This window comes from Astatotilapia calliptera, chromosome 18 (genome assembly GCF_900246225.1).
Source record: "Astatotilapia calliptera chromosome 18, fAstCal1.2, whole genome shotgun sequence".
Taxonomy (NCBI): Eukaryota; Metazoa; Chordata; class Actinopteri; order Cichliformes; family Cichlidae; genus Astatotilapia; species Astatotilapia calliptera.
The window spans coordinates 12189824-12213515 of record NC_039319.1 but is presented as its reverse complement, the minus strand read 5'-3'; the positions used below and the strand labels follow the sequence as shown (position 1 = coordinate 12213515).

The 23692-nt window shown below is 41.8% G+C and overlaps 1 protein-coding gene across 1 annotated transcript in view; it reads right to left on the bottom strand.

Moving 5' to 3' along the window:
- Positions 1-23692, bottom strand: part of insra (insulin receptor a) — a 54257-nt gene that overhangs the window by 5559 nt on the left and 25006 nt on the right. The window contains exons 3-17 of the mRNA XM_026150677.1: positions 15516-15852; positions 12220-12359; positions 11531-11675; positions 10971-11185; positions 9545-9671; positions 8872-9125; positions 5812-5979; positions 4017-4215; positions 3554-3834; positions 2906-3045; positions 2224-2383; positions 1336-1435; positions 1173-1237; positions 482-711; positions 77-187 (exon numbers count right to left, since the gene is read on the bottom strand). Coding sequence (XP_026006462.1) covers positions 77-187; positions 482-711; positions 1173-1237; positions 1336-1435; positions 2224-2383; positions 2906-3045; positions 3554-3834; positions 4017-4215; positions 5812-5979; positions 8872-9125; positions 9545-9671; positions 10971-11185; positions 11531-11675; positions 12220-12359; positions 15516-15852 — 2672 coding nt within the window. The remainder of the gene's footprint in view (positions 1-76; positions 188-481; positions 712-1172; positions 1238-1335; positions 1436-2223; positions 2384-2905; positions 3046-3553; positions 3835-4016; positions 4216-5811; positions 5980-8871; positions 9126-9544; positions 9672-10970; positions 11186-11530; positions 11676-12219; positions 12360-15515; positions 15853-23692) is intronic.

Here is a 23692-nt window from a genome sequence, read left to right as displayed (position 1 = left end):
GTGAAAAGAAGAAAAGAAACCAGAAGTACAGTCTGAACTAAAAGAAGAATAAACATAATTCAAACTAATGTTTTACCTCAGCGTCGGGTCGCAGAGAGCGCAGGAAGCTCTTCAGGTCTCCGTGGGTCATCAGCTCCATAACCACCAGGGTGGGCTGCCCCTTAGACACCACACCCAGCAGACGCACCTGGCAGATAGAAACATGGGGATTTTCATCTTAATGTAGTTTAGTTTTTTCAAAAACGGGAATTAGAAGTCAGCAGGTGAAGCAGGTGCTTGCCTTTCACACAGCTCTGATTTTAGTACATTTAGTACTTTCTGTTCTAAATACTCAAAAATAACAGCTAACACACACACACACACACAGCTACGGCCCACTGCTTCCAACCCCACCTTAAACTTTTACACATCGCCAGTAACCAAAACCATCAATGTCCTCTGCTCATGAACAACATGAGAAAAACATGTTGCTTCTCTTTACCACGTGGTGGCAGCTGAAGGCTTTCATGACGGAGGCCTCGTTCAGGAACTCGATTCTCTCCCGCAGGCTGGCCGACTCGTTCACCGTCTTCACCGCTACTCGTGTTTCACCCTCGCCTTTGACAATGTCCTTGGCAATGCCCTCATAGACCATGCCAAAGGAGCCTTGACCCAGTTCCCGCAAAATGGTGATCTTCTCCCTGGGCACCTCCCACTCATCTTCCTCATACACTGCAAAAAGAAAAAGGGAAAGAAAAAACATTTAAATGCATAGGAAAACAGGCATGCCCATCATTACTAATAATAAAATAAAATAAACTATGTGAATAACATTATGAAATTAAATCCAAATTTCATTAGTTGTACTGCTGAAACCCCAAAAATAATGTTTATCAACTAATGCAATAGTAGATCTTATTGGATTAAATCTTTGCAAGTGAGAGTAGAAAATGCAGCAGCAATTAAATTCATGCTAACAAAACTAATTTAATGAGATCCTGCAGAGATGTCGTGGTGCAACAGTTAGTTTAATAGTTGATCCACCAGGAACAATTTCACCAGCCAATCACAAACCAGGGGATCCAATCGCTGATAACGCTGATGTGTAATTGCTACTAAGTTGTCAAAATCCCTTAAATTAGCTAAAATCATTAACTATTCTGTTGTTGACAGGAGACCCAAACCCTGTTTACCATCAGTGCTGAGATACTCGGGATTTGAAGAGGCATAGATGGGCCCGCTGGGTCCTTGGGTTTGACTAAAAGGAGAAAAAAATAAAACAAGCTTAATAAGAACACTGGTAACACGTCGAATAATAAGAGAATGACTAATGAGCCGGATGTGAAAGATATTTACCTTTTCTTGAACATGACGAAGCCTACCAAAGCCACAAACAGCACCAGGACAAAGCAGATGACGGGCCCGATGACGATCTTGACGACATGCAGAGGATCGCCTGTTCAACAAGTCCGCCCGGACAGTGAGTCAAATTTCAGGTGAAAAACAAAAACAAGCTGCACACAATAAACCTGCTAAGCTGGGATCAATATGCTGCTCTGTGATCCTAATCTGCTTCAAGTACAAGCTTTTGATTTGGTTTAAGAAGACTGAGTCATGCCAGGTGTCTGTCTGCGTGTTTTCAAGTTAAAATTCTGCATTTATTTGTATTTACACTCATTTCTGAGCTGTACTCAGAGGGGTTTTTTCAGCAGCAGGTCAAAATAAGAACATCAAACTGTATAAAATTTAATATAAGCACCTTGGTTTCTTAGGTAGGACCACAGGAGGTGCTTTATTAAACACGGTTTTGAAAGCTTTTATAATTTTGTGTGCACAGCAGGCCAATTAGATTATTTTTGTGTGTCTAAAATAGACAACTGATTTAGCAGGATTTGGTCAGATCAGGCAAGACTAGAGCAAAGTCACCATGCTGAAACTTATATTTACTTATATTTGTAAATTAATATCCAAACACTCCATAAAGCTAAGTTCAAAATCTTTGTTTTAATTTTGCTGGCACATTAGAGTGCCAAGGTTTATAGAAGAGAGATTACTTTTTTTCTTATTAGTGCATAAATCAAAATATACTGATAGCCAAGAAGAAAACATACATTTTCATCATGTTTTACAAAGAACGTGATATAGATCAGACTGTAATAAATGGACAAACCCGTCTACACATGCCTTCAGAAAACAGAAGGTGTCCGTAGACAAACCATGTCTGAACTCATTCTGTCTACTTACTTGGATCCTCGACGTAGAAGTACGTGGGCTCGGTCCATGATCCGTTCCCAGCCAGTGAGGTGGCCCGGATTCTCACCGTGTAATTCCCAGGATGCATCACTTTCAGTCTGCAGCCGCGACTCGCTTTGTACATGTTCCTCGACACGCAGTAGTGCAGCTCCTGCGGAGGAACAACGCGGCCGTTCAAGTTTGGAAAGTTTAAAACTTAATTTAGACTCATTTTGTTTCATATCTGTGCGTTAAAAACAAGTTTGTTACTCTTTTGGTTTGTTTTGCACTACAAATAAAATCACCAGCATCAACAAGATGTTCTGACTAACTGATCTCTATAGCAACTAAAACATGGTGCATCGTTAAAATTACTCCTCCATTAAGGTTATCTCCCAAATGACATTAGTGAGACCAACAGACCAAATAATAAGCGTTGCTTTTAGCCGTCTGTGCTGTGTGGTGAGCTTTAAGCTGAACAATTTGTTTCTTCTATATTGTTTTCCATTGAAAGCCAAAGTCATTATGTTTAATGAGAAAGAGGAATATAAAAATTGCTTGGTGTAAGAACCATTTGCATTGGCATGAACTTGCAATGAACTCTGCCATTCAAGATTCAAACTATTACATATACTAAGGCAGTAAAGCCATGACAAATGTGCATGCAGATGTGGAAGCCTGTGGACATGTTCACCTCAGAGTCACCCAGCTTCTTGTAGTTGATCTCATACAGGATGATCATCCCATTCGGGGCTTGCGGTTCCATCCAGGTGATGTGTACTGTTTTCTCTGTCACCTCGCATTTGATGAGACCCAAGATGTCATCGGCTTTGTCTGTGGCGAACAAAACGACATGAGTCATATTTGTGTGAAGAGTTGGGCGTGTTTGGAGTAAATAAAAGATGAGCTGCTCATATTAAAAACTGTTTCCTGTGAGCCAAAAGCTCAGGGGTCAAAGGAGCATGCAAAGAAAAGCGCCTGGACTTCTTTAAGTTGCTTGAAGACGTTTCACCTCTCATCCGTCTTCAAGCAACTTAAAGAAGTCCAGGCGCTTTTCTTTGCAAGCTCCTTTGACTACGATGACCTGGATGACTGAGAACCTTCACAGACAAAAGCTCAGGGGTTCATTCTGTGCTAAACACTCTGTTATACACAGGTTTTTACTACTTTTGGCTCTGTATGATGTCCCAGAGAGGGGAAATCCCAAATATGGTCATTTCTTTTCAAACTTTCTATTTGCAACAAGGAGCGAGTCAGAAGAAGGTTAGCTAAAAGAGATCCGGGTTTATTACACAGACCTACATAACCAAGTTCCTTGGTAACGTTAGCAATGCCTCTTTACCTTCAGGCATTGTGCGTGCGCTGACATACGCCGCCATGCTGCAGCGCGCCGGGTCGGTTGGGTGGTTACAGGCATGGACCTCGATCTGGTAGCTGGTGAAGTGGCGCAGGCCGGAGATAATGGTGGACTCCTTGGCATGGACGGTGACCACGGTCTTGGTGCTTTCAAAGGCTTCCTCATCCTCGGGGATGCTCGTACCCGCGCGAGGGCTTGGTGCGGTGGTTAGGAAGGAAAACGTTCGGTTGGCGATGCCATTCAGATCACGCCGGTCTCTCGAGCGTCTAGATGACAGAGGTCAAATTTAAAGTTATTCAAACACAGAAACCACATTACTTGTTATGTGCATCCAACCCTTTAAAAATGATTAAAAAAGTCAGGCCAATAAAACAAACAAACAAACAAACATAGGACATTTTTAGTGACTGTTATTGTTCCTGTGCAGGTTTGTTGTCAGGAGTCTTACTTGATCTCAAAGACTTCATTGTGTAGGTAATTCTCAAAGGTTTTGCGGTACTCTGAGTCCTCTTTTTCCTTCTTGAGCTCCTTTTCGGTTTTGGGGCAGGCGCAACATCGTGTCCCCTGGCCCTGCTCCTCTGTCTGGTTCCACTTCTGCTCCTCGTCACTGTCCACCTGAGTGGGCAGTCGTGATGGCACCTTCATCCCTAGTGACACGTAGTCAGGAGAGAATAAAAATGCATTTCAGCCAGGCAGTTTGGGATGACAGGTGCGATAAACACGGATACACAACACAGTCTTATGCACAACCCCTCGCACCCCCCATGCCCCGGTGGCATGTCTGTCACTGTCATCCCCAGGTCCTCATTCTCTCTGCTGGAGATAAATTACGAGTGACACGACCTCCCTGCAGACTCCCATCTCTGTATGAGCGAGCGTTATGGGAGTTTAAAAAAGGAGCGATTGCGTTGACACAGACGGGCAGTGATGGAAAGGCACACATGCAGGCTGGGCTACGACCAAAATAAATCAACTAAGATATGAAGTCTTCCTGAATTGGAGTTAAAGTGGATGAAGAATATGGCTGTTTTAGTACCACGTTTCATTTAGTTTCAGTTATGCACTGCAGCCCTAACAAAAGACACAACTTTACTCAATTTCATTTCCTTGTTTAGTGACTTTTAGAAAAAACAGGCCAGTGTTTTGGTTTGGGTGACTCATTTCCTTTGGGAACATCATTTAAAATATATTTTAAACAGTGTGTTTTCTTTTTGATTATTCAGTTTGTCTTTCATCCACTGGTCTCCTCCATCCTTTGCCTTCACCACAGGAGGTCCAAAGGTGCCGATGGAGGAAACAGTGGCTTCCTGAGATAATGAACCCGTGGAGAGGGAATGTGTCCCAAGTCATCAGCTAACAAACAGCTCTGGTGCATAGAGCCTGCACTGGACTGAGGGAGAGACCCCAAGTGTCAGACAAAAATGAAAGGGTAGTACAACAACCATTAATGATGTTTGTGCAGGTTCACCTACGGAAACTTGTTAAGACTCCCTCACACGGCTGTAAAGACAAAAGCTGGATTTTCAATACCAGAACAGCAATGACGTAGTAGCTCATCTGGGGCAGAGTGCATTCAAATTCAGAGGTTATTGGACATATTTAACCTGAACTTTGAACCTATCGTGGAGACCTATTATTATGTGCAAGTCTGATCAAATTCTTACCAAAACTGTAGGGGAATTAGTGATTCTAGTGAAATGTGGATATACGTTTCACCATGACCCAAGGTCACTGGTCCTTTGGCTAATGAGACAAAACAAAAGCATTATTCTGAAAATAGATTCAGCAAATCTATTAGTTATTTGTTTTCAGGTGCTGAAAGTGAAGCCATTGTGTTCTCACTGGTCGGGCTACTTGCACAGGAGTTATCTGTAGAGACTGGCACAATAAAACAAAGAGGAACCTGCCAGTTAAGATGGTGACAAGATAGATATCTGTTTTCAAATTAACTGAAAAGCAAAACAACAACTATAGATAAAATTCAGTTAATTGCCCTGCCATAATAAATACACTTTAGGTTAAATAAAACTATCACAGCACTTTCCTTTCTTCAAGGTAACAAAAGCCATCAAGAAGAATTACATCACAAAATATTTACTGTGTCATACGAGTAGACTGCAGCAGCCTGTAGTAGTCAAGAGCCTTAAACTGAGACGAGCTCCCGAGCTAATGAAAAGCATTCAGCGTGTCGGACACAGAAGCAGACGCACAAACACAAAATGACCACAAACAATGTGGCTAACCCTTCTGGCAGTAGTCAAACTTGTAAAGCTCGCTGGCCTCGGGCTGACGCTGGCAAAAGACCAGGTAGTGAGTGATGTTGCCGTTGGGGTCATTGGGAGATTTCCACTTGAGGATGATCTGGGAGGAGGAGTTGGAGGAAGAAATGGGGTCCAGCGGTACCGACGGTTCTGGGGGGAAAATCACAGAAGTAGCCGATTAAAATGAAGCAACACGTATATTAAGCACACCGAGTAATAAATCGCCTTATTTATCCCAAGAGTGCAGTTCAGAAATACACAGAAGACTTAATAAATACTTAAATTATGACTTTACATTAAAAGAACAATACTGAGATTGTTACTCATTGTTAGTGATGTGTTCAATTAGTCATTCATGATCTCCCTAGATAGTCAGACTCCCAAATTTGGGAAATCTTTGTTTTTTGCCCAGAGTGTTTTATCAACACATGGATGGCTGTTTGCGGGACGTGAATACTATGACCTGTTACCAGAATTGCTGCCAAAAAAAATTACTTTTCTATATTTACTTTCTTCCTGTATTTGTGAATTCTCTGAAATTTGCCAGGAGGAAATTAGTCTTTCCACTATTTTACCATCACATAGATGCATAATAGAATGAATAAATAAGACAGACAACATACACCATGTTCTTCCATATATTGGTGCATAAATTAAAGAGCTGGATCCAGGCCGTGTCACCACCTAGCACTGCTATCTGCAGGACCATAACTCAGCTAAGTTTAAGCTCCTGAGAACCTGCATACTTATGGGGACATTACATTTGGCTTTTCTGCACCCTGTACACTCTGCTCAACACAGGCCTGTTGCATCCCAAACAGCAGCTGCCGTTTCAGCAGATTAAAACAGTTTCGAAGTTATTGAAGATTGTGGTTATCTGCTGCAAAGGACCGTCTGGTTAATGTCTAAACTCAGTTTTGACTATTTTCACTGTAATTTTCTACTGATTATTCATTTTTCCCCCTCACTCACATTTAATGAACTAGGAACATCTCGCTTCAATGTACACATATTAAAAGCACCAGGAATCTGAATTTACATAAAATAGACTCTCTACGAGTCTATTTTATGACTCTCTCTATGAGTCTATATTGAGACTCTCTACTCTCTTTGAGATGAAAACTTGCACTGTTCCACAGATCGGGCTGCGGTTTGATCATCTGCATTTGTTGTTATTGCAGGACGAGGAGTCCTCTTTCTATCCAATTTGCATTTCATACTGAAACACGCTTACTGGCACAGTTTGGCTCTGTGACCAGCAGCTGCCTGCTCAGGGTATTCCCCGTCAGTTTTGTTATTTGTTATTACAGTTTGATGCTTGTAACGTGCAACTCTCACAGAGCCCAGCGTTTCAGGTTACGGGGAATGAAGATCGAACTTTTCATGGGTGCTTTCGGCAGTAGCTTTAACTTTTTCATTCAGCTGCAATTTGATGACAGTTTTACTGAAACAACTAGCTATTGCTTTGCTTCTAGTTTACTGTAATTACCCCGGTGATTATTTTGTGGTGTCACATGCACTGATGTTGACACTGAGTTAACTGCTGGGGGTGTGTGTGTAATTTATACAAGTGTGTGTTGTTGGTGAGGTTTAGTAAATATGTGGGGGGGGGAAATCTGACAGCTTTGCAAGTTTGTTTTTCTTTAACATCTGGTTTCATGATCTGGAATCTGTATCAGTTGTGGTCAGCTGATAACAAAAAGCCCTGCAGATCAGAAAAAATAGGTTGCTAGCTTGTGGGTTGATCAGTGACTGGCATCGCCCTGTATTTGATCGCTGACACATGGCCTTCTTTCTGAGTGTGACGTAGATTTTTCGAGTAGGAGGAAGAACAAGAGACACTTCAGATCTCAAAAGTGTTCTGGCCTGAGATGGAGTATCGTTATGACGCTGCCGAGCTTCCAGTGTTTGATCAGGAGAGTGTACGTGAGAAAAGTGGGGCGCCAGACAGAACCCTTGGGAGCTGCAGAGACCTGAGCTCTGTTGTCACACTGTGATTATGTTGTCCTTGTTTCTTGCCACACACTGGTCAGACCACATTGTCTGACAAAGATTCACCAGCAACAGCTTATTTGTAATGACAGCTTTGCCCTGTTGGTTAGATTTGACACAGGCCAGGAACCCGGAGCGCCTGCCAGACGGGTAAAAAAAACAAAACAAAAAAAACCCAAAACCCTGCTTGACATGGCTGTCTGTGTGAGTGATGCGCCTCTGCTGGAAGCCTATTTCATGTGAGCGAGAGATGTCATGTTTCATGCGGTTCATCTGGAAGGAAACGTATATTGTCTAAAAGGAAGCTAGCTAGACAGGCCATCACCATGGTGCACACAGCGAGATCTGTGGGTGGCAAGGTACAATTAAGCAGTGGGGAAGAGCACGGTGATGGCTGCTTGAGTGACTGATACGGACACCTTGCACGCGGTAAGGCCCTGCAGGTCTGTGGCACTGTAAGCAAATCATGCCGTCTGTCTTGCTCCTCCTTGTTCTTGTGCCAAGGACATTTTGGCAACAGCAACACACACAACACTGACTCCACCAGTCAATGATAGTAACACCGCGGGATGAGCCTAAAAATAGCTGAATTCTAGTACAGGACAAGATATTGACCTTTTCCACTGTGAGAATTTCACAGCCGATGACCTGCTTTTGAAGAAGCTGATACATCTTTAGCTCTAGGTTTGCAGTGGTTTCCATGTTTAGATTACACAGAGCAATTTTTATGCCTGGTTTGGTAGGACAGTCCTTAGATTCAGGTCCAGAACAGGCTTGACAATGCAACATCATTGATGTCTGAGTAGTGCTGTGGTTGGTAATAATACCCTGACAAGTTGCTTCTGTTATAATGTTAAGGTAGAGTCACAAAACATTTTTGGTATTAAAAAAACAAACTAGTGGAAAACAGTCGCAGGTAGTAAAGTTCCTGCATGAGGACAAAGTCTCCTAAATCAACTCCACAGTCTTCAATCAAAATATACTTCACAATTCAACTACATCAAGGCAATACTCAGGTGGAAGAAGCTGCGATCCACTCATCACACTTACTTGTGGCATTGGTGCGGACGTAGATGATCTCGCTCTTGGCTCCGTGGACCTGGTTCTCGTCAGAGGCCGAGAGCTGGGTTTTCACCATAATGGCGTATTGTGTCCACGGCTTTAGGGGGAAGATTAGATGACCCGGTTCGATCTGTTCTTTTTCTCCGTCTGTGGCTCGGCGCGGAGGGTCCACGTCGGCAATCACCCAGCTGTTGGAGCCGCAAGCGTCCTGCCCATCAAACTCCGTTACGTTCTGAAACGGTCTGTTGTAAGAAAAATAATTTATCGATTTATTTCAACAGCCTACAGAGGAAAATCTGCTCATATAAGATTACTGATGTTAGAGTGACGCTCACAGCGCTTCTGGTTAGAAAGGAGGGTATTCCAGGATGTTATCTTAAGATTTTATCGGTCTATAGGGATCACTTTTAATTATAGGAAACTTTTGAGGGGCCAGTAAACACTGGTGAGCATGTATCAGATGTGTGAGTACAGACAAACAATAACGTTCTTTAAAACTGATCTGGTCGCTTTAAAACATACTTTTCAGAAGTTACTGTATCTCTGCTGTCCTCTGCAGAGTATCTGAGCAGCTTAGAACAATATTGGTTTGGCAAAGAGCCGAGTCAGATTCTGAGTCTGATTGTGAGAGTGGCTGACTGATGACTCGAGATGAACTCACGCTTCTTTGTACAGCACCATGAAGCCCAGCAGGTCTCTGAAGTCTTTCGGCCAGAAAGGTTGCCACTTGATCATTATCTTATCGCTCATGGTTCGAATCTGGGTAAAATTGAGCACGTGGTTCTCACCTGAGAGCACATAAGACAGAAATAGTGAAGGTTAAAGATAATGAGTAATTATGCAGGTTTTTAAATCTCTGTTGACTGGAGAAAACTAAGGAATCATATCTGCTTTTGTTCATTTGTGAGAAGATCTTCATGAACTCCACTTGTTCAGCCAATTGTACTTTTCTAAACTTAAATTCTTCTTCAGCTTACAAACTAAATCCTTTTTCATTTGCTTTGCTGAACATGTGTAAAAGCACATCTCTTGCTTACAAAGAACTAACAAAACTGGGTTAACAATTCAAAAGCACAGCAGACATACAATTAAAGTCTTCCAGCACACAACAACAACAACAAAGGTCTCCTCAGCGCCGCTGTCTGCAGCTTCACTCCTACATGTTTACCAAATTTATCAAGGTCTTTGATAAAGAAAAAACGAAGGCTTTTAACATGTCAGTAAAGAAAGACGACCTTGGCCTTGTGCATCTCTGTGGCTCAATTTATGAAGACGCACTGCTCTGGCATTCAAATGTTTTCTGTGGCCTTTGCAGCAGAAGTAAAACACGGATGACAGGAAATCTACCTGAACTCAGAGTTATCAAAAACCCTGATGGCCGCCAGTCTTACCCCCATCACCCTCCTATTAGATCCACCTATGACGTCAATTTGAAAGTCTCACATTGTCTATTTGTAGAAATATTGTATTCACAAAGTGAGGGTGACACAACACTCCATCAGCCTTTTACAGCTGAGGGGTAAAAAAGAGACTCAGGGCCAATCAGAAGCTGATCATCAAGATCCCAACTATATAAACAGTCCAAGTTACACAGACTGAAGATCTGTGGGTACAGAATGGACCCCACTTGGGAAATGTAAAACTTGAAAAGTGACTATGGAGATTTTTATTTATTTTTTTGACGAAACTGAGATAAAATTCCCAGGTTGATGAGAAATCATGAATTTCTTCAGTCAAACCTTTGGTCCAGCAATGTCGAGGCACCATGCTGGTGCCAGGTTTTATAACATCCTGTTAACCAGCTCGTACACATATGAATTAGGATGGAAAGGTCACAATCAGAGCAACGCCTAGATCACCAAGTTACCATGCATAGCGGTTATGAGTGCTTTGCTTTGTTGGTTGTTCCTACACAAGTTACACAATGTCGGTAAAAGGTCTGCAGGAAGACTTCTGCAAACACAGGACAGGAAATGACCATCATAACAATAACTATGAGTATGTTTGCATGTACCAAGCCCGACTCGGTGTTTTTCGTTGCTATAATAACATCCTGCAAAAGCCGACTCGAGGGCCGAGGGTCTTACATGAAGCCTGGTCTCCGTTGGTCTTAGAGGCGATGTCGTTCTTGACCTGACGATCTTTGGTTCCCGTCACCTCCTCCATCTTGCGGATCTCAGACATGCAGAGTTTGGAGTTGTAGTGGAAAAACATGCGCCCCTGCTGGATGGTCAGCTTGTGTTTGGACCAGTCCCAGAGCTGCCGCAGGTTCTGGTTGTCCAGTGCATAGAAGGAATAATTCCTGGAAAAGAAGAGTGAAGACAGCATGAACATACTTTAATGATACATGACATTTGGCTGAGGGTACAAAAAGCTCCTTTGAGTAACATGAGCAGGAGGTTATCTGAGCATGGCTAGTCTTCAATTTATATCATGTCTGTCCTTTGCTATTTCTTCTGTAAGTGCAGCTCATTGTGCTGCAGGCGTCTTCCACTTCGTCTCAACGAAGCCTCGTGTATGATTTGGGAAAGTCTAACCAGAAACGGCTACCACAAAAAGACATTTTGAAAAGGTCAGTCCTTCCGCTTTTAACTCATAATTACAGGACATGGCAAGGATGAGAACAGCTAAGAAGAAAGAGTCTCACCCGATTTCCTGCTCCTCTCCACGAATAACACGGAGTTTACGGAAAAACGAAAGGGAGACGAGGGCGTAGGAACGTCGCACTGTCAGGTAGCCAGTGACCTCCTCCAGCTGGCCCAGACTGGCCTCCAGTTCAGCAGCTATGTTGTCTACAGAAATCCCCCAAAAAACAAAAAAAAACATGAGCTTTAAAAACTGACTACCGATTCTGCAGCATGACTCATAAAAGACACACAACAAACTGTTTTCATTCATTTGTGATTCCCATTTTCTTTTCATCTTTTTCCCATTAAATCGCAGGCTTACTTTGTAAATAATATAACTGGATTGATTTCAGCACAGCGTTTATATTTTAATGACTGCATTAAATATTCACATCCATTAACTTTCAAATGAAGAGGAACTTCTGCACCACTGTACATCAAATCTAAATGAAACTATGAGCTTGCAGTTTGTTCCTATTAAAATTTATTTTAGCTTTTAAAATGTTCAAAAATCATCACACATCTATGTTTTCCAGAGTTCCCATAGCTTTTATTTTCTCTTTAATTAACGTTGCTGGTTGTTTGATTGTACATTCTGGAGTATCTTCCTGGTTTCCTGCAATGTCAACATCTCTGTGTTTGTTGTTCTGCTGTGCTGATCTGCTGCACGATGTAATCTGATTCAGCCAAACAAACCGCACACACTCACTTCCTCCACGCAGGTTGATGACCAGGCTCCCGTTGAGGATGGTGCAGCCTCTTAACTCCTGGGCAGCAGTGACCGAGTCCACGACTTTCAGACCCAGACACACCTTGGGGCACAGCCCTGCGCAGGGAGTGCAGTTGAGCCTAAAGAACAGGAAGGAACAAGATGAGTTTTGAATTATATTCTGCTCTCTCTCTCTCTCTCTCTCTCCCTCTCTCTCTGTCTCCCTCTCTCTCTCTCTCTCTCTCACACACACACACACACACACACACACACACACACACACACACACACACACACACACACGGAAATACTAAAACCTTAAACCTGCGATGAGTGATTTTTGGACAGCAGACAAACGTCTCAAAATCAACTCTGACGTCATATTTCAAGGTGATATGACAACCCTGCTAGTAAACATGTCTATTTACACATCCAGTAGAGGAGGAGTGGCATTGGCAAAGGTTTCTCCTGGCTCAAAATCAGCCTTTTGTTGTGAGCCTATGCACGTAAGCATGACTGATCCAAATACAGTCAAGGCACAGAATCTGTTACTTTACCGTTTTTCTGTCCCTCTTTCTTTCTTCAGTGGAAAAAGGCCAAAACATATTTGATAGGTAAACACAAACAGAGTACATCTGTGCACGTTTTTCTCTCCCTCTCAGCTTACTGAACAGACATCCTACAGCCGGCACACATTTGCTGTGGAAAATGTTTCAAATTGAAGGGATTAAAGTGGAGGATTAGAAGATGGCGGACTGTTTGCTCCAGGTCATTGTCCTGGTTTATGAGGTGAGAATGGCCTTTGTTTAGTAACAGCTGATTAAGCAGGCAGGACAATTAGAGAAAAATGGCAAATAATGGATTCTTCTGGTACGCTTTTAATGGTAATCACTCATTTACAGACTATAAATACTTAATATTTCAAAAATGAAGTATACACTGTGAGCTTTGGCACTGATATAGTTGTATATGAAATTAACAACAGCTTTCAACAAAACAAACCAGCCACATGACAACAGTTTAAAAGCCAGAATGACTAAAAAAACAAATAAAATAGAAGTTTACTCATGCCGGTGAGTAAAGGAAGGTTTGTTCTCTTTTATTATCTAATCTGGCTCAAAACCCGCCTTGAACTACCCTTGACCCTTTTCCCTCCCGAGTGCCACATCTGCACTTTCAGCCCAGACACTCATCACACCTTTGAGTACACTGCTTATCCTTCAAAGCACTTTCATTTCCACAGCTTAGTTTAAAGCCAACAACAGCAGGAGGACGCCATTGAGAAGGAGGAACCAAAAAAGGGAACAGAAAGGAAGTCAAAGTGAAAAGGATGAAATGGGAGTACAGCTGAATCGCCACAAATCAGCTGCAGCTGGAAAATGCGCCGTCTCTTTAAAACCTTTATACACAAAACTAAAGGTATATTAAATATTATATTCAGTATTTTTGCTAAAGGTTTTTGGTGATAATAATATAAATTATCATCCATATACTTACACACTCACCCTTTTTCTGACTTCAAGGGGACCTATTATTCATATTTCCAGCTCCAAGTTTTTAATCCCTAGATTTTAGGGTGTCTTTGTATGATTTGCATATCAAAATAATCGCTGCTTATCTTGTGATGAGCAAAAGTGCAGTGCCTTGGTTCCTTTTTCGTCTGGAAGAAGCTGCTTAGCTCCTCTGCATTTAAGGCAGACCACCAATTAAGCCCACTTTCATTTGATTGGCATGACCTTTGAACAGCATGTAGGTCGGGCTTCTGTGCTTAGAGCCAGAGATGGGATGATGTGTGTGTGAGATGACACTAACTCACATAATATAAAGCAAAGAATAGAAAACTGCCTGAAAATGAAAGCTTAAAGCTGTCTGAAGCCCGAGGCTGTAACACTGGTGTTTTCAAACAAAGCACCTCATCTGCTCCACTGGAGATGGATCTGCTTTCAGATGACCTGTCAGGTGTGAATGTACCGCATGCAACTCCATGAATGTGAAGCTGCATGTGGTTCAAACAGAGATTATGTGCTTGGCAAATCATCTGTGGATTAATAAAGGTGAAATACACGTAACGCCGTACACCTGGCAGCAGTGGCACTGCCACCTTTCCTGTCATCACTGACAGACTGCATGGACTTTGTTGCTGCGTGTTGCTTGCCAGACACGCCCTCTATCTCTCCGCAGCCAGCCAGGGGAGTCAAGGCCAAGCACCCGGGGTGCTGACAGCCTGTCCCCTGATGTTTCACCACTGGCCAGTGGTTCTGTAACAGACGACTACGTGTCCTGAAAGACCGAGCTGCATTTTCAGCCTTTGCCCAAGCAGAAAGACTTCGGCTGTCTGGAGTGTTTGTGCTTACAGGCACACCCACCCTTGTGGACAGCCCAGTCACAGTAAGCGGAGGTGTCAGAGGGACACAGCGAAGGTCACTGGCAGGTCAGCACAAGCACAACACCTATTTGAGGTAACTGCAGAGCTAGAGAAAAGGGAAAACACAGTTCACTCACAAGTGTCTGCATTTACATAAAGATCGCACGCTGCAGTGCAGACACAAGCGTCTGGCTGGTACACAGCGAGCGAGTGAGCAACACAGAAATGTAGGATACTGAGTCAAATTCAGAAATGCAGACGTGCCCGGCTCCCTGCTGTGCCGTACCACTTTGACCTAGCTGTCTGCGGTGTCTGACAAACACACAAATATACACACAGAAAGAAAAAGAGGTCTCTGTGTCTGTGTGTGCACGTTGCTCTGTGTCTGTGTACACACACAGACACAGAGCAACGTCTGAGCTCAGCAAGAAGACCAATTCCTGCACCGTCATGGTGTGCTACAAACACACACAGTGGCAGCAACACGACCGACTATTTTTAATTCCACATTGAATTTGTTGAATATTTTCTGTTTTTGTTTTTTCATGTTACTGCAGGATGAAAGATCTTTCTGATTGATTGCCTCTAACTAAAAAGAAAAAAAAAGCGCCCTGAAGCAATCTCGCATTTTGTGCCAAAAAAAACCATCATAACAAAATTCCTGCGATGTCTGCTCACTAACAATAGTCAGCCTGCAGTTATTATAAATGCACTGGTAAATGAAAGTATCGCAGCATTTTTAGCAACATGCAACCCAATTTAGACAAATTTAGACGTGTTTGTAGGGAAAATTATGCATCGTGTAACAAAACCATTGAGTAGGTAAATGTGTATCGTTGGGGTCTGTGTGTTTATGTTTGCAGCCTCATTGATCCAGTGGCTCTTCTATGGGCCATTAAGAGCCTCTCAGCCTGACGGCGTGTGCACTTACGAGGAGGAGTTGACGGTTGTGTAGCCAGAGGGACACTCGGGGATGCAGGCGCCGTTGTGGATGACGTATTCGCGGCAGTCCGTGCTCTTGCTGCGCTCCTTCTCCCGCTTGCATGTGTTGTGCAGATTCTGACAGAATTCGAATGAGACACAGCGCCAGCCCTTGTAGGTGAAGTGGTTTTCTGGGCAGCGCTGCACGCAGGTACCTTCGTGCTGGAGGCCGCGGCAGGCCACACAGTGACTGGCTGAGTTGGGCTCCAGGCAGCCGCCCAGGCACTGGCTGTGGCAGCACTGGTCATCTTTGGTGCAGGCCCGATGTTTGCACTGAACAGGACACACTGAGGATTGGAGAAGGAGGATGAGGTTAGAAAGAGTGTGCTGCAGGTGAAACGAAGATGACACGAGTTAAAGAAAGGACAGGAAAAGGAGCTTATCAAAAATCAAACACCTACATGTTCTGATTAGTCCCCACTGACACTGAACTTTTACCTCATGTGATCAGATCTCTGTCAGAAGGAGTGAAATCCCTCCCTATTCTGCAAGCCAGCAGCCCCGAGGACCATCTGCCATTGGCCAAGGAGCATACTAAATACAAATAGCAGGGATCCAATACCAAGTCGACCAAAGAAAAATACTTCTCCAGAAGGCTTGGTGAAAGTGAGACAAAGGGGAGAAACTGGCATTTAAAGTATGCAAGTATTTTGCACGTGAGGGCTGGTTAAAAATGAGTTTATTTGCAATCCCTTTTATTGTCATTTAAGCTTTGCACTATCCAAGCTCATGAAGTTAAGTAAGAAAACAATGACTAAGCAACTGAAGTGCTTGGGAGACATGATATGATAATCTCCACAAGACCACAAGTAACCAGGGATACTTGTACCCTGGGTGGTATTTATCTTGTTTTCCAAGCAGTACATGGAAAGATTAAGTTAATCAGTCAAGGAACATTTTCATGTTTTTTGTGAACTTTTATGTTTGCTCTCTGATTAAATCTAATCTTTTACTGTTGTTCTCATGCCTGTACGTTAAAAGGACTGTTTTTTTAAAGGTGCTATATAAAAAACGTTTAATATGCGACTGTAATAGTTGTTATAATGAAAAGGGCAGCGGTGGCTAATGAAAACTAATTAGCAAACAGCTGAGAAGATTAAATAGTCTGTAAGTTATTGGAAAAATAACAAAGAAGCTGAAAATGATGGATTAAGGGGTTAAAAAGATTTTTTTTGTTTTTTTACTAATTAATACATTTCAATAGCAATATCTGCTATTTATTTGCAATACAATTATGCTTAAAAATACTTAAATGTCCACCTCATATAGTTAGTATGAATTTAGGATTTACCAAACAGACCTAAAAGCTGACTTCACATGTTTAAAATTTATCTGAACGGCTTGCAAGGCAGTAAAATCAAATGAAACCTGCTGTTGATTAAGAAGTACTGGAGCTCGTCTGACAAAGACTGGAAATCGGTGATAGAGCTCCAAACTTCTGTCCAAATGTTTTAAAATCTCAGCAGCCCTTTATGAAGATTTCTTCTCCCACATCTCTGATCTCAGTGTTACAGACCAGTGTGTGTCATAATTTTGTGCACCTCCAAAACGGTTTTAAAAGAAACTAATATAAAATGCAAACAATCCATCTTTAAGATGTGGCAAATAATAAATCAAACTGTCTGGCTCATTAGAACATACCAACGTGTCTTTTTAATTAATGCTGGGAGAATTATTTCAGAGTTTATTTATGAAGGTCAATAATAAGTAATTATGTTTTAATCTAAATGTCAGTTACTAGTTTAGCTCGTCATTTGGGTCTGGGATGTTTTGTAAAGGCATTTTTATGCTTGTGTTGCTGCAGCTTTATCCTCCTCAGGCTGTGAGAAACCTTGTCCTGTTTCAATGAAAACAATATTTAGCTGAAGCCTTAATGTTGATAAAACTGCCACACACCACAAAGTGTTGGAATGTATGATATGATATAACCTAAAAACATATTATTAATTATGGCCTGTGTTTAATATCCATGTATTTCTAAGCTCTTGGCCGAAACAGCCACGGAATAAACAAATGATCTAAAGCGGCTGCAGAAAATGTATCCACGGGCCTCTCTTTGGGAGAATAGAGAGCTCTGCAAGAGAAATGAAAACACTGAAAGATCGCAGCGTCCTGACGGTTACAAAAAATATGCGACTAAATGTCTCCTGGGCGTAAACAAGCTCAACTAAAGACTCAAGTCTGCAGATCGGCTGTTTACACATGTTTGCTTGTGTGCATGCGTGTAAATCAGTCATTACGTAACAGGAGGCTGTGTGGATTGGCAGGTGTGTGAATGTGCCACACTGTGTTGTCGATGAGTCCAAGGGGAGATGTAGGACTCTCAGAGGTAAATACAGCAGACTGACCTGCCCGCTGAGATTAGCTCCTCATCCACGATAGTCAGATTAAAACCGCTCAGCAGCAGGGCTGATAATGAGGGTACATTACAGGTGAGGCCGTATAGATGTGAGCATGTGCGTCTTTATGAGGCTGAACTGACATTAAATGCAAGGGGAATGTGTGCGAAAGGAAACAATGAATCTGAGTAACGTGCAGCAGTTGTTGTAGCAGTTTCCTCTGCTGGGCAGCGATCGCTGAGCACCATTCGGATTCAGTGTGCATGTGTTGAAGCGGCTTGTCTTCATTAGTGTCACGAGGTCTGCCATTAAATGAACAAAACAACATGTACCCCCCTGTCCTCTTTTATTAACAGAGGTAAGCTGCTGAGGCACACGAGGAGTGTGCTTGGTGAGGGCAGCAGCAATATGAGAATGTGAGAGGGAAGCTAAAGGGGGGCACCGAGCTAGAAAAACAAATGATATAATTGCCCCTTATCAACGTCAGTCAGTCAGGATTTACAGACAGTAGAAAAATAAAATAAACTGCTTCTTGCTTTGACCTTTTGCCTCCATCACCAAAGTTCATTTAAAAGCTGAATTTCTGCTTTTTCTCCCCACTCACATACAAACACAAAGAGACACACATACACAAAAGCTTTACTGTGTGTACTGACTTACTCCTGATCCTCCAGTGTGCTCCATGTCGCAGCACAGACCCAACAGATCCACCCTCAGCCTTAGCCAATGTGTTGGCTGGCTGTAGAAGCTAGCCATTCAAGTAGCCTCTCCCCTTTCCAAGGAAGACAAGCAGACGGTTTAACCCTTTGTGTCCTACTCAAACAGTCATACGCAAACCAACACGAGAGCCACACAGAAACAGGCTCAAGCTGAGGGAAAGCAAGGAGCGTGGCTCCACTCTTTCCATCTCCTCACTGCTATGAATCAGCTGCCTTTACGCTGATATAAACCACAAGCTGCTCCCATTAAGAGCGCCTGGAGTATATTTTAGCATGCATATGCATCTCTGACATTCAAAAGAAAAGTGCCAGTTGAGAAAAACATGGTTTCCTTCTGCTACAAACTCATGCTAAGACAATCTTGATTGTGCACTGAACAGCTCGGCGCCTCAGGACGATGATCGTGCCTCATCATGTCTACAACCTGTTACGAGTTCTTACAGATTTCAACAGCTTTGGAAACTTTTCCACCCAGACTGAAATATCGCTTTCAGCAACTGACAGCTCCTCCCTCAGCTGCAACTGCAGTTAGTTAAATGTTAAAGTCCAAGGAAATCCATAAATGTGGTGAAAGATGGCGATGATGTTTTTCCTTCGTTATGCTTTCAGTGAGAATTTTTAAATGCGGAACCATTATAATTAAAGAACCGATTACAACCTCCTATGCAGCAAAACCACACGGATGTGCTAAGATTTTAAACTGAGCAACAAACAAAGCTGAAGTAATACTTTACAGAAAGTTAAAAAAATAATAATATTTAGTCAGTTTTGCCATTAACTCCCAATAAAGTCTTTTCATTTCAGGTTTTGGACTGCTGGTCTAAGAAATACTTTGTTAAAAGATTCATTTTGTCCACTCAGAACATCATGTAGGCCTTTTTCACATACAATAATAAATAACACAAATTAAATTTTAGTTGATGCCATACACTGCTACTTATTGCAATACAAATTAAAAGTTATGTTTAGCTGCTCCCTTTTTTACAAGCAGTCACTTCTGTGGAAACGGATACACTTCCTGACACTATCCCAAAGGGATTTCTCGCCCCTCTCAGGATTAAACCGCAGCTCTCTAATTTGTTTGATGATGGTGTAAACCACTAGAATATAAAGCTACTATCTCAATATAAATGAGAGATTTTGAAAATGCGAAAAACTGCCACTTTTTGCAGGATAGCCTCATATAATTACAGTTTGAAAGTTATCAGAAAGGAAATAAATTACACTGTCCAGCCCAATATACACATAAATGTCACCAGCAATGTCACCATTTATACTCATGCTCAGGCTCGCTAAAGTATTTTCCTGAATGACAGTCTCAGACAAATCCGTCGTATCCCCGTTGAATTTGTAAGTTTACTCACAAAGTAATGAACATTTTCTCATTTTTATGGTAGTTTCATTTTAATGGTGACAGAATATTAACCAAAAATCCAGAAACCAAACACTTTACATGAAAGTTCTAAATTGATTTGCACTGAGTGAAATAACTATTTTATCCCGTTAACCATCCAGATTATGGCTTCCATGTGGCACAGATTACAATCAATCAATTACAGATACTCCTTATCTCAACTCTTTATATGTTTAAAGCACAGCTGACAAAAGATTCAATTTCTTCCATTTCAACCTCTACCAAAGAGCTGTCAAAGGACAGGACATCAAGAAACATGAGCAAGAAGCTGACAAAGAAGAAGATGACACTGTTGGTGTGATTATTGGGTCATGGATGGGTCTTCCAGCATGACAATGACCTAAAATATATTGCCAAGGCAACAAAGGAGTGGCTAAAGAAGAAGCACATTAAGGTCATGGAGTGGTCTAGCCAGCCTCCAGACCTTAATCTGTGGAGTGAGCTGAAGGTTTGAGTTCCTCCACCAAGTAACAATTCAATGCTTGTGGAATGAACACTTGTATCACTCAACGATGTGCAAATCAATTTATAACTTTTGTTTTTTGATACTCTGTCTCTCTCCATTAACATGAAACTACCATAAAAGTGAGACGGTCCATTTCTTTGTAAGTGAGCAAACTTACAAATCGAAAGTCACTTGTTCACTGTCCAAATGACTTACTCCACACTCTGCCATATCTGCGAAGCTGCTCAATGATCCTAAATGATCATTATCACAAGTATCCCCTATCGCAATCCATGCAGGCTTAAATAATAATAACGAGCGACCACACTGAAGGAGATACTCATTTCTTGTGCGGTTGTCAGAAATGTTTCAAGGTGGAGACCGTGATGACCTGTGAGAGCGAGGCCACACCAAGCTACCTTTGATCTTCCAGAGCGGGGAAGGATCCCGAGGAGGCTGTTTGGAGGGGTTTGCTATTCTTTCCTTAAAACATGCAAATCCCTAAATACATGGCTGCTTTCTTTCTTCTTCTTTTTGTTGTCAACACCGACGCTGGCAGTTTTTGACGAGCAGAGGTTCTTTCTCAGTTTGATCTGTACCAATTAGACACACTGAGCTTGAGTTCTCCATCTCTAATCTTCTGTTTGTACAATCACCTGGTCACATTATATCGATATATCAACACTTCTCTTTCCCTCTCTGTCTTTTCTCTTTACAGATGCGTGCAAAAAAAAAAAAAAAGTCTCCTGGTTCTTATTGCTTTATTTCACTGACACGTTGGTCAATTTCTGTCTTTTCCGTGCAAAGTACAGCAGGATTGCATGAAGGCTGGGGAATAAGCCTGCAGAAATGTCTGGCACGTTATCTCATAAGCTGAGGTTTCATTTGAATGAGGCGGCAGCGCGGCACAATAAGGCGCTCAATCTCCCGCGGCCCAAAAGGGACAGCAACAACCAACACCGCATCAGGTCTCCGTCAGCCTATCAAGTCAGTGCCAACTTGGAAAAAGGGGGTGAAGAAAAAAAGATTTGCATTGCCCAGCTGCAGCAATGTGGGGTGTCAGAAAGACAGAAAAAGTGACGCACTCAAGTTTTCAACAGGTCCACTGTTCTGGACCGCTGAGCAATTAAAACACAAACTGCATAAAGAGGTTCTTATTGTGTTGTTTCAAGCAGTTAAAGCGCTATAAACTGTAAAGAGTTTCTACATGTTTTCATTAACCACAATCCTCCCTGAAATAATTTAGTGATTTATTTTTTATTTTTTTTAGCTTTTTCCTCTTTTGGTGGTGATGAAACGACGACCTATTCAAACCTTTTTTGCATTGAGATCACATGAGAGTTGAGAAAATGCCAAACAGGAACGTGGTGGTGCAGTGGCTGGCAATTAAAATTCCACAGCTATGACAAGGGTAGTATTTAGTTTCTATGAAAGAAGGTTTTTGCTGAAGGCCCAGAAGAAGAAAAATGAAGAAAAAAATACATTTCTGTTTGTAGATGCTAAACTCAAGGATCGTGCTGAAAAAAAAGGCTAGCAGAGAAAGACCTAGAGTAAAGAATAATCTGCCCTAATGTAACAGATTAAAGACAGATTGAACTTTAATGTGGGAGTACGAGTTTGGGTGCGTTTGCTTTGCACAACAACCGTGGGAAGGTGGACTCAGAGAAAGTGCAGCATTGTGTACGAAAGGTTGGGATATTTTTGCTAACAGTTTATTTTCCGTTACTCTTTCACAGCAGTATATCCAGTCTCTGACTCCAGCTTCTTCTAAACTCCAACTTGTTACTGGCTGATCTGATGTTACTCTGGACACCGCTGTTAATAACATCAGCTGTGTTGACAGAGAATCACATGCGAGCTGCCTGATATATGGCTCTGATGACTGATCTGACAGGTGTTCTTCAGTGAGACAGGTAAAAGTCCAAAGAACAATCTGCAAATTTCTTTCTGTACAAACCTGCATTTGCCTTATAAACCTCTGTTTCTATGCATGCTTGAAATGCATCAATAAATCACTACACCTATATCCCGTTTTCCTGCAGCATATAAAAGAAATAAGGGGTGACTCAAGACTTATGCCTGTGTCTGACACAGGCGTTAGCTGTTTGCCACCCAGGGCTGGTGTTTCATTCTGACTGATTGTGTGTTGGTGACACACTCTGATGAAGACTTGAAGTTGATATACACTGGTCTGTTTTTTTCTGCCAATATGCTGAAAGAGTAATTTTAGAAGACAGAGTGGCTGAGTCATTTTCTACAGTTATTTTTGCAAGACATAATATTTACAGAGTTATCCAGGATTTTATCCTTTCCATCACTGAATTCATGATTTCAGCTCATCTAAAGCAGTAAAGACACATTGCACTACCTGACACAAACTCATTTTACTACCATAGCACTGCCTGTCGGGAACAGATGTGATATTAGTCCCTACCCCTCCCCTCTATACATGACAAATGAAAGTGCAAAGGTGGCAATTAATCAAGTGGGTGACATTTAAGACCTGATGCTGATTTGACCAAAGTCTTACAGAGAAAGGAAAATTTAAAAAAAAAACAACAACAATCCACTGGTGATGACCAGCGACACCACTGCTAATAACATCTCACATTTCTTCTTTTATGTGTATTTATTTATTTGAAACGTTGAAATTTTGCTTAAAAATTATTTTGTCTGGACTAGTTAACTGAAAGGTTGAGGGGTAGATACATTTAAAAAATATTTAAAATAAAATCTGTATCTGTCAGAGAGGAAAACTTCTGAAACAAGTGTGATATAGTCAGACAGTGAACAAATATAAACTCAAAGTACAAGTGTCATGAATGAGGCATCAGTTTGTGTTATTTTCTCTGGTCTTTGTTTTGGTGAAATCTGGTTATAAAAATGTCGACATTTTGAATAAAAAGGGTAGGTGCAATAAGGTGAACTCGTTTGTGTTTTTCCCATTTAATTCAATAGTTTTTTTTTTTGTCAACATTCATTTTATAGTTAGGTGGCCATATTTGCTGCTTTTCTATAACCGTCAGACAGAGTAATGGTACTGTGAAATGCTAGTATTAAGAATAACCACGATCATTAAGAATGCTGATATGTTATTTATCATTTGTATTCAATTTTATTTTATGCTTTTGTGCACATGTGGTTCCAAACGCTCTCACCACCTCCAAACACAGAGTTTAATTCACTTTTTCAATTTCCAAATAAAAGACA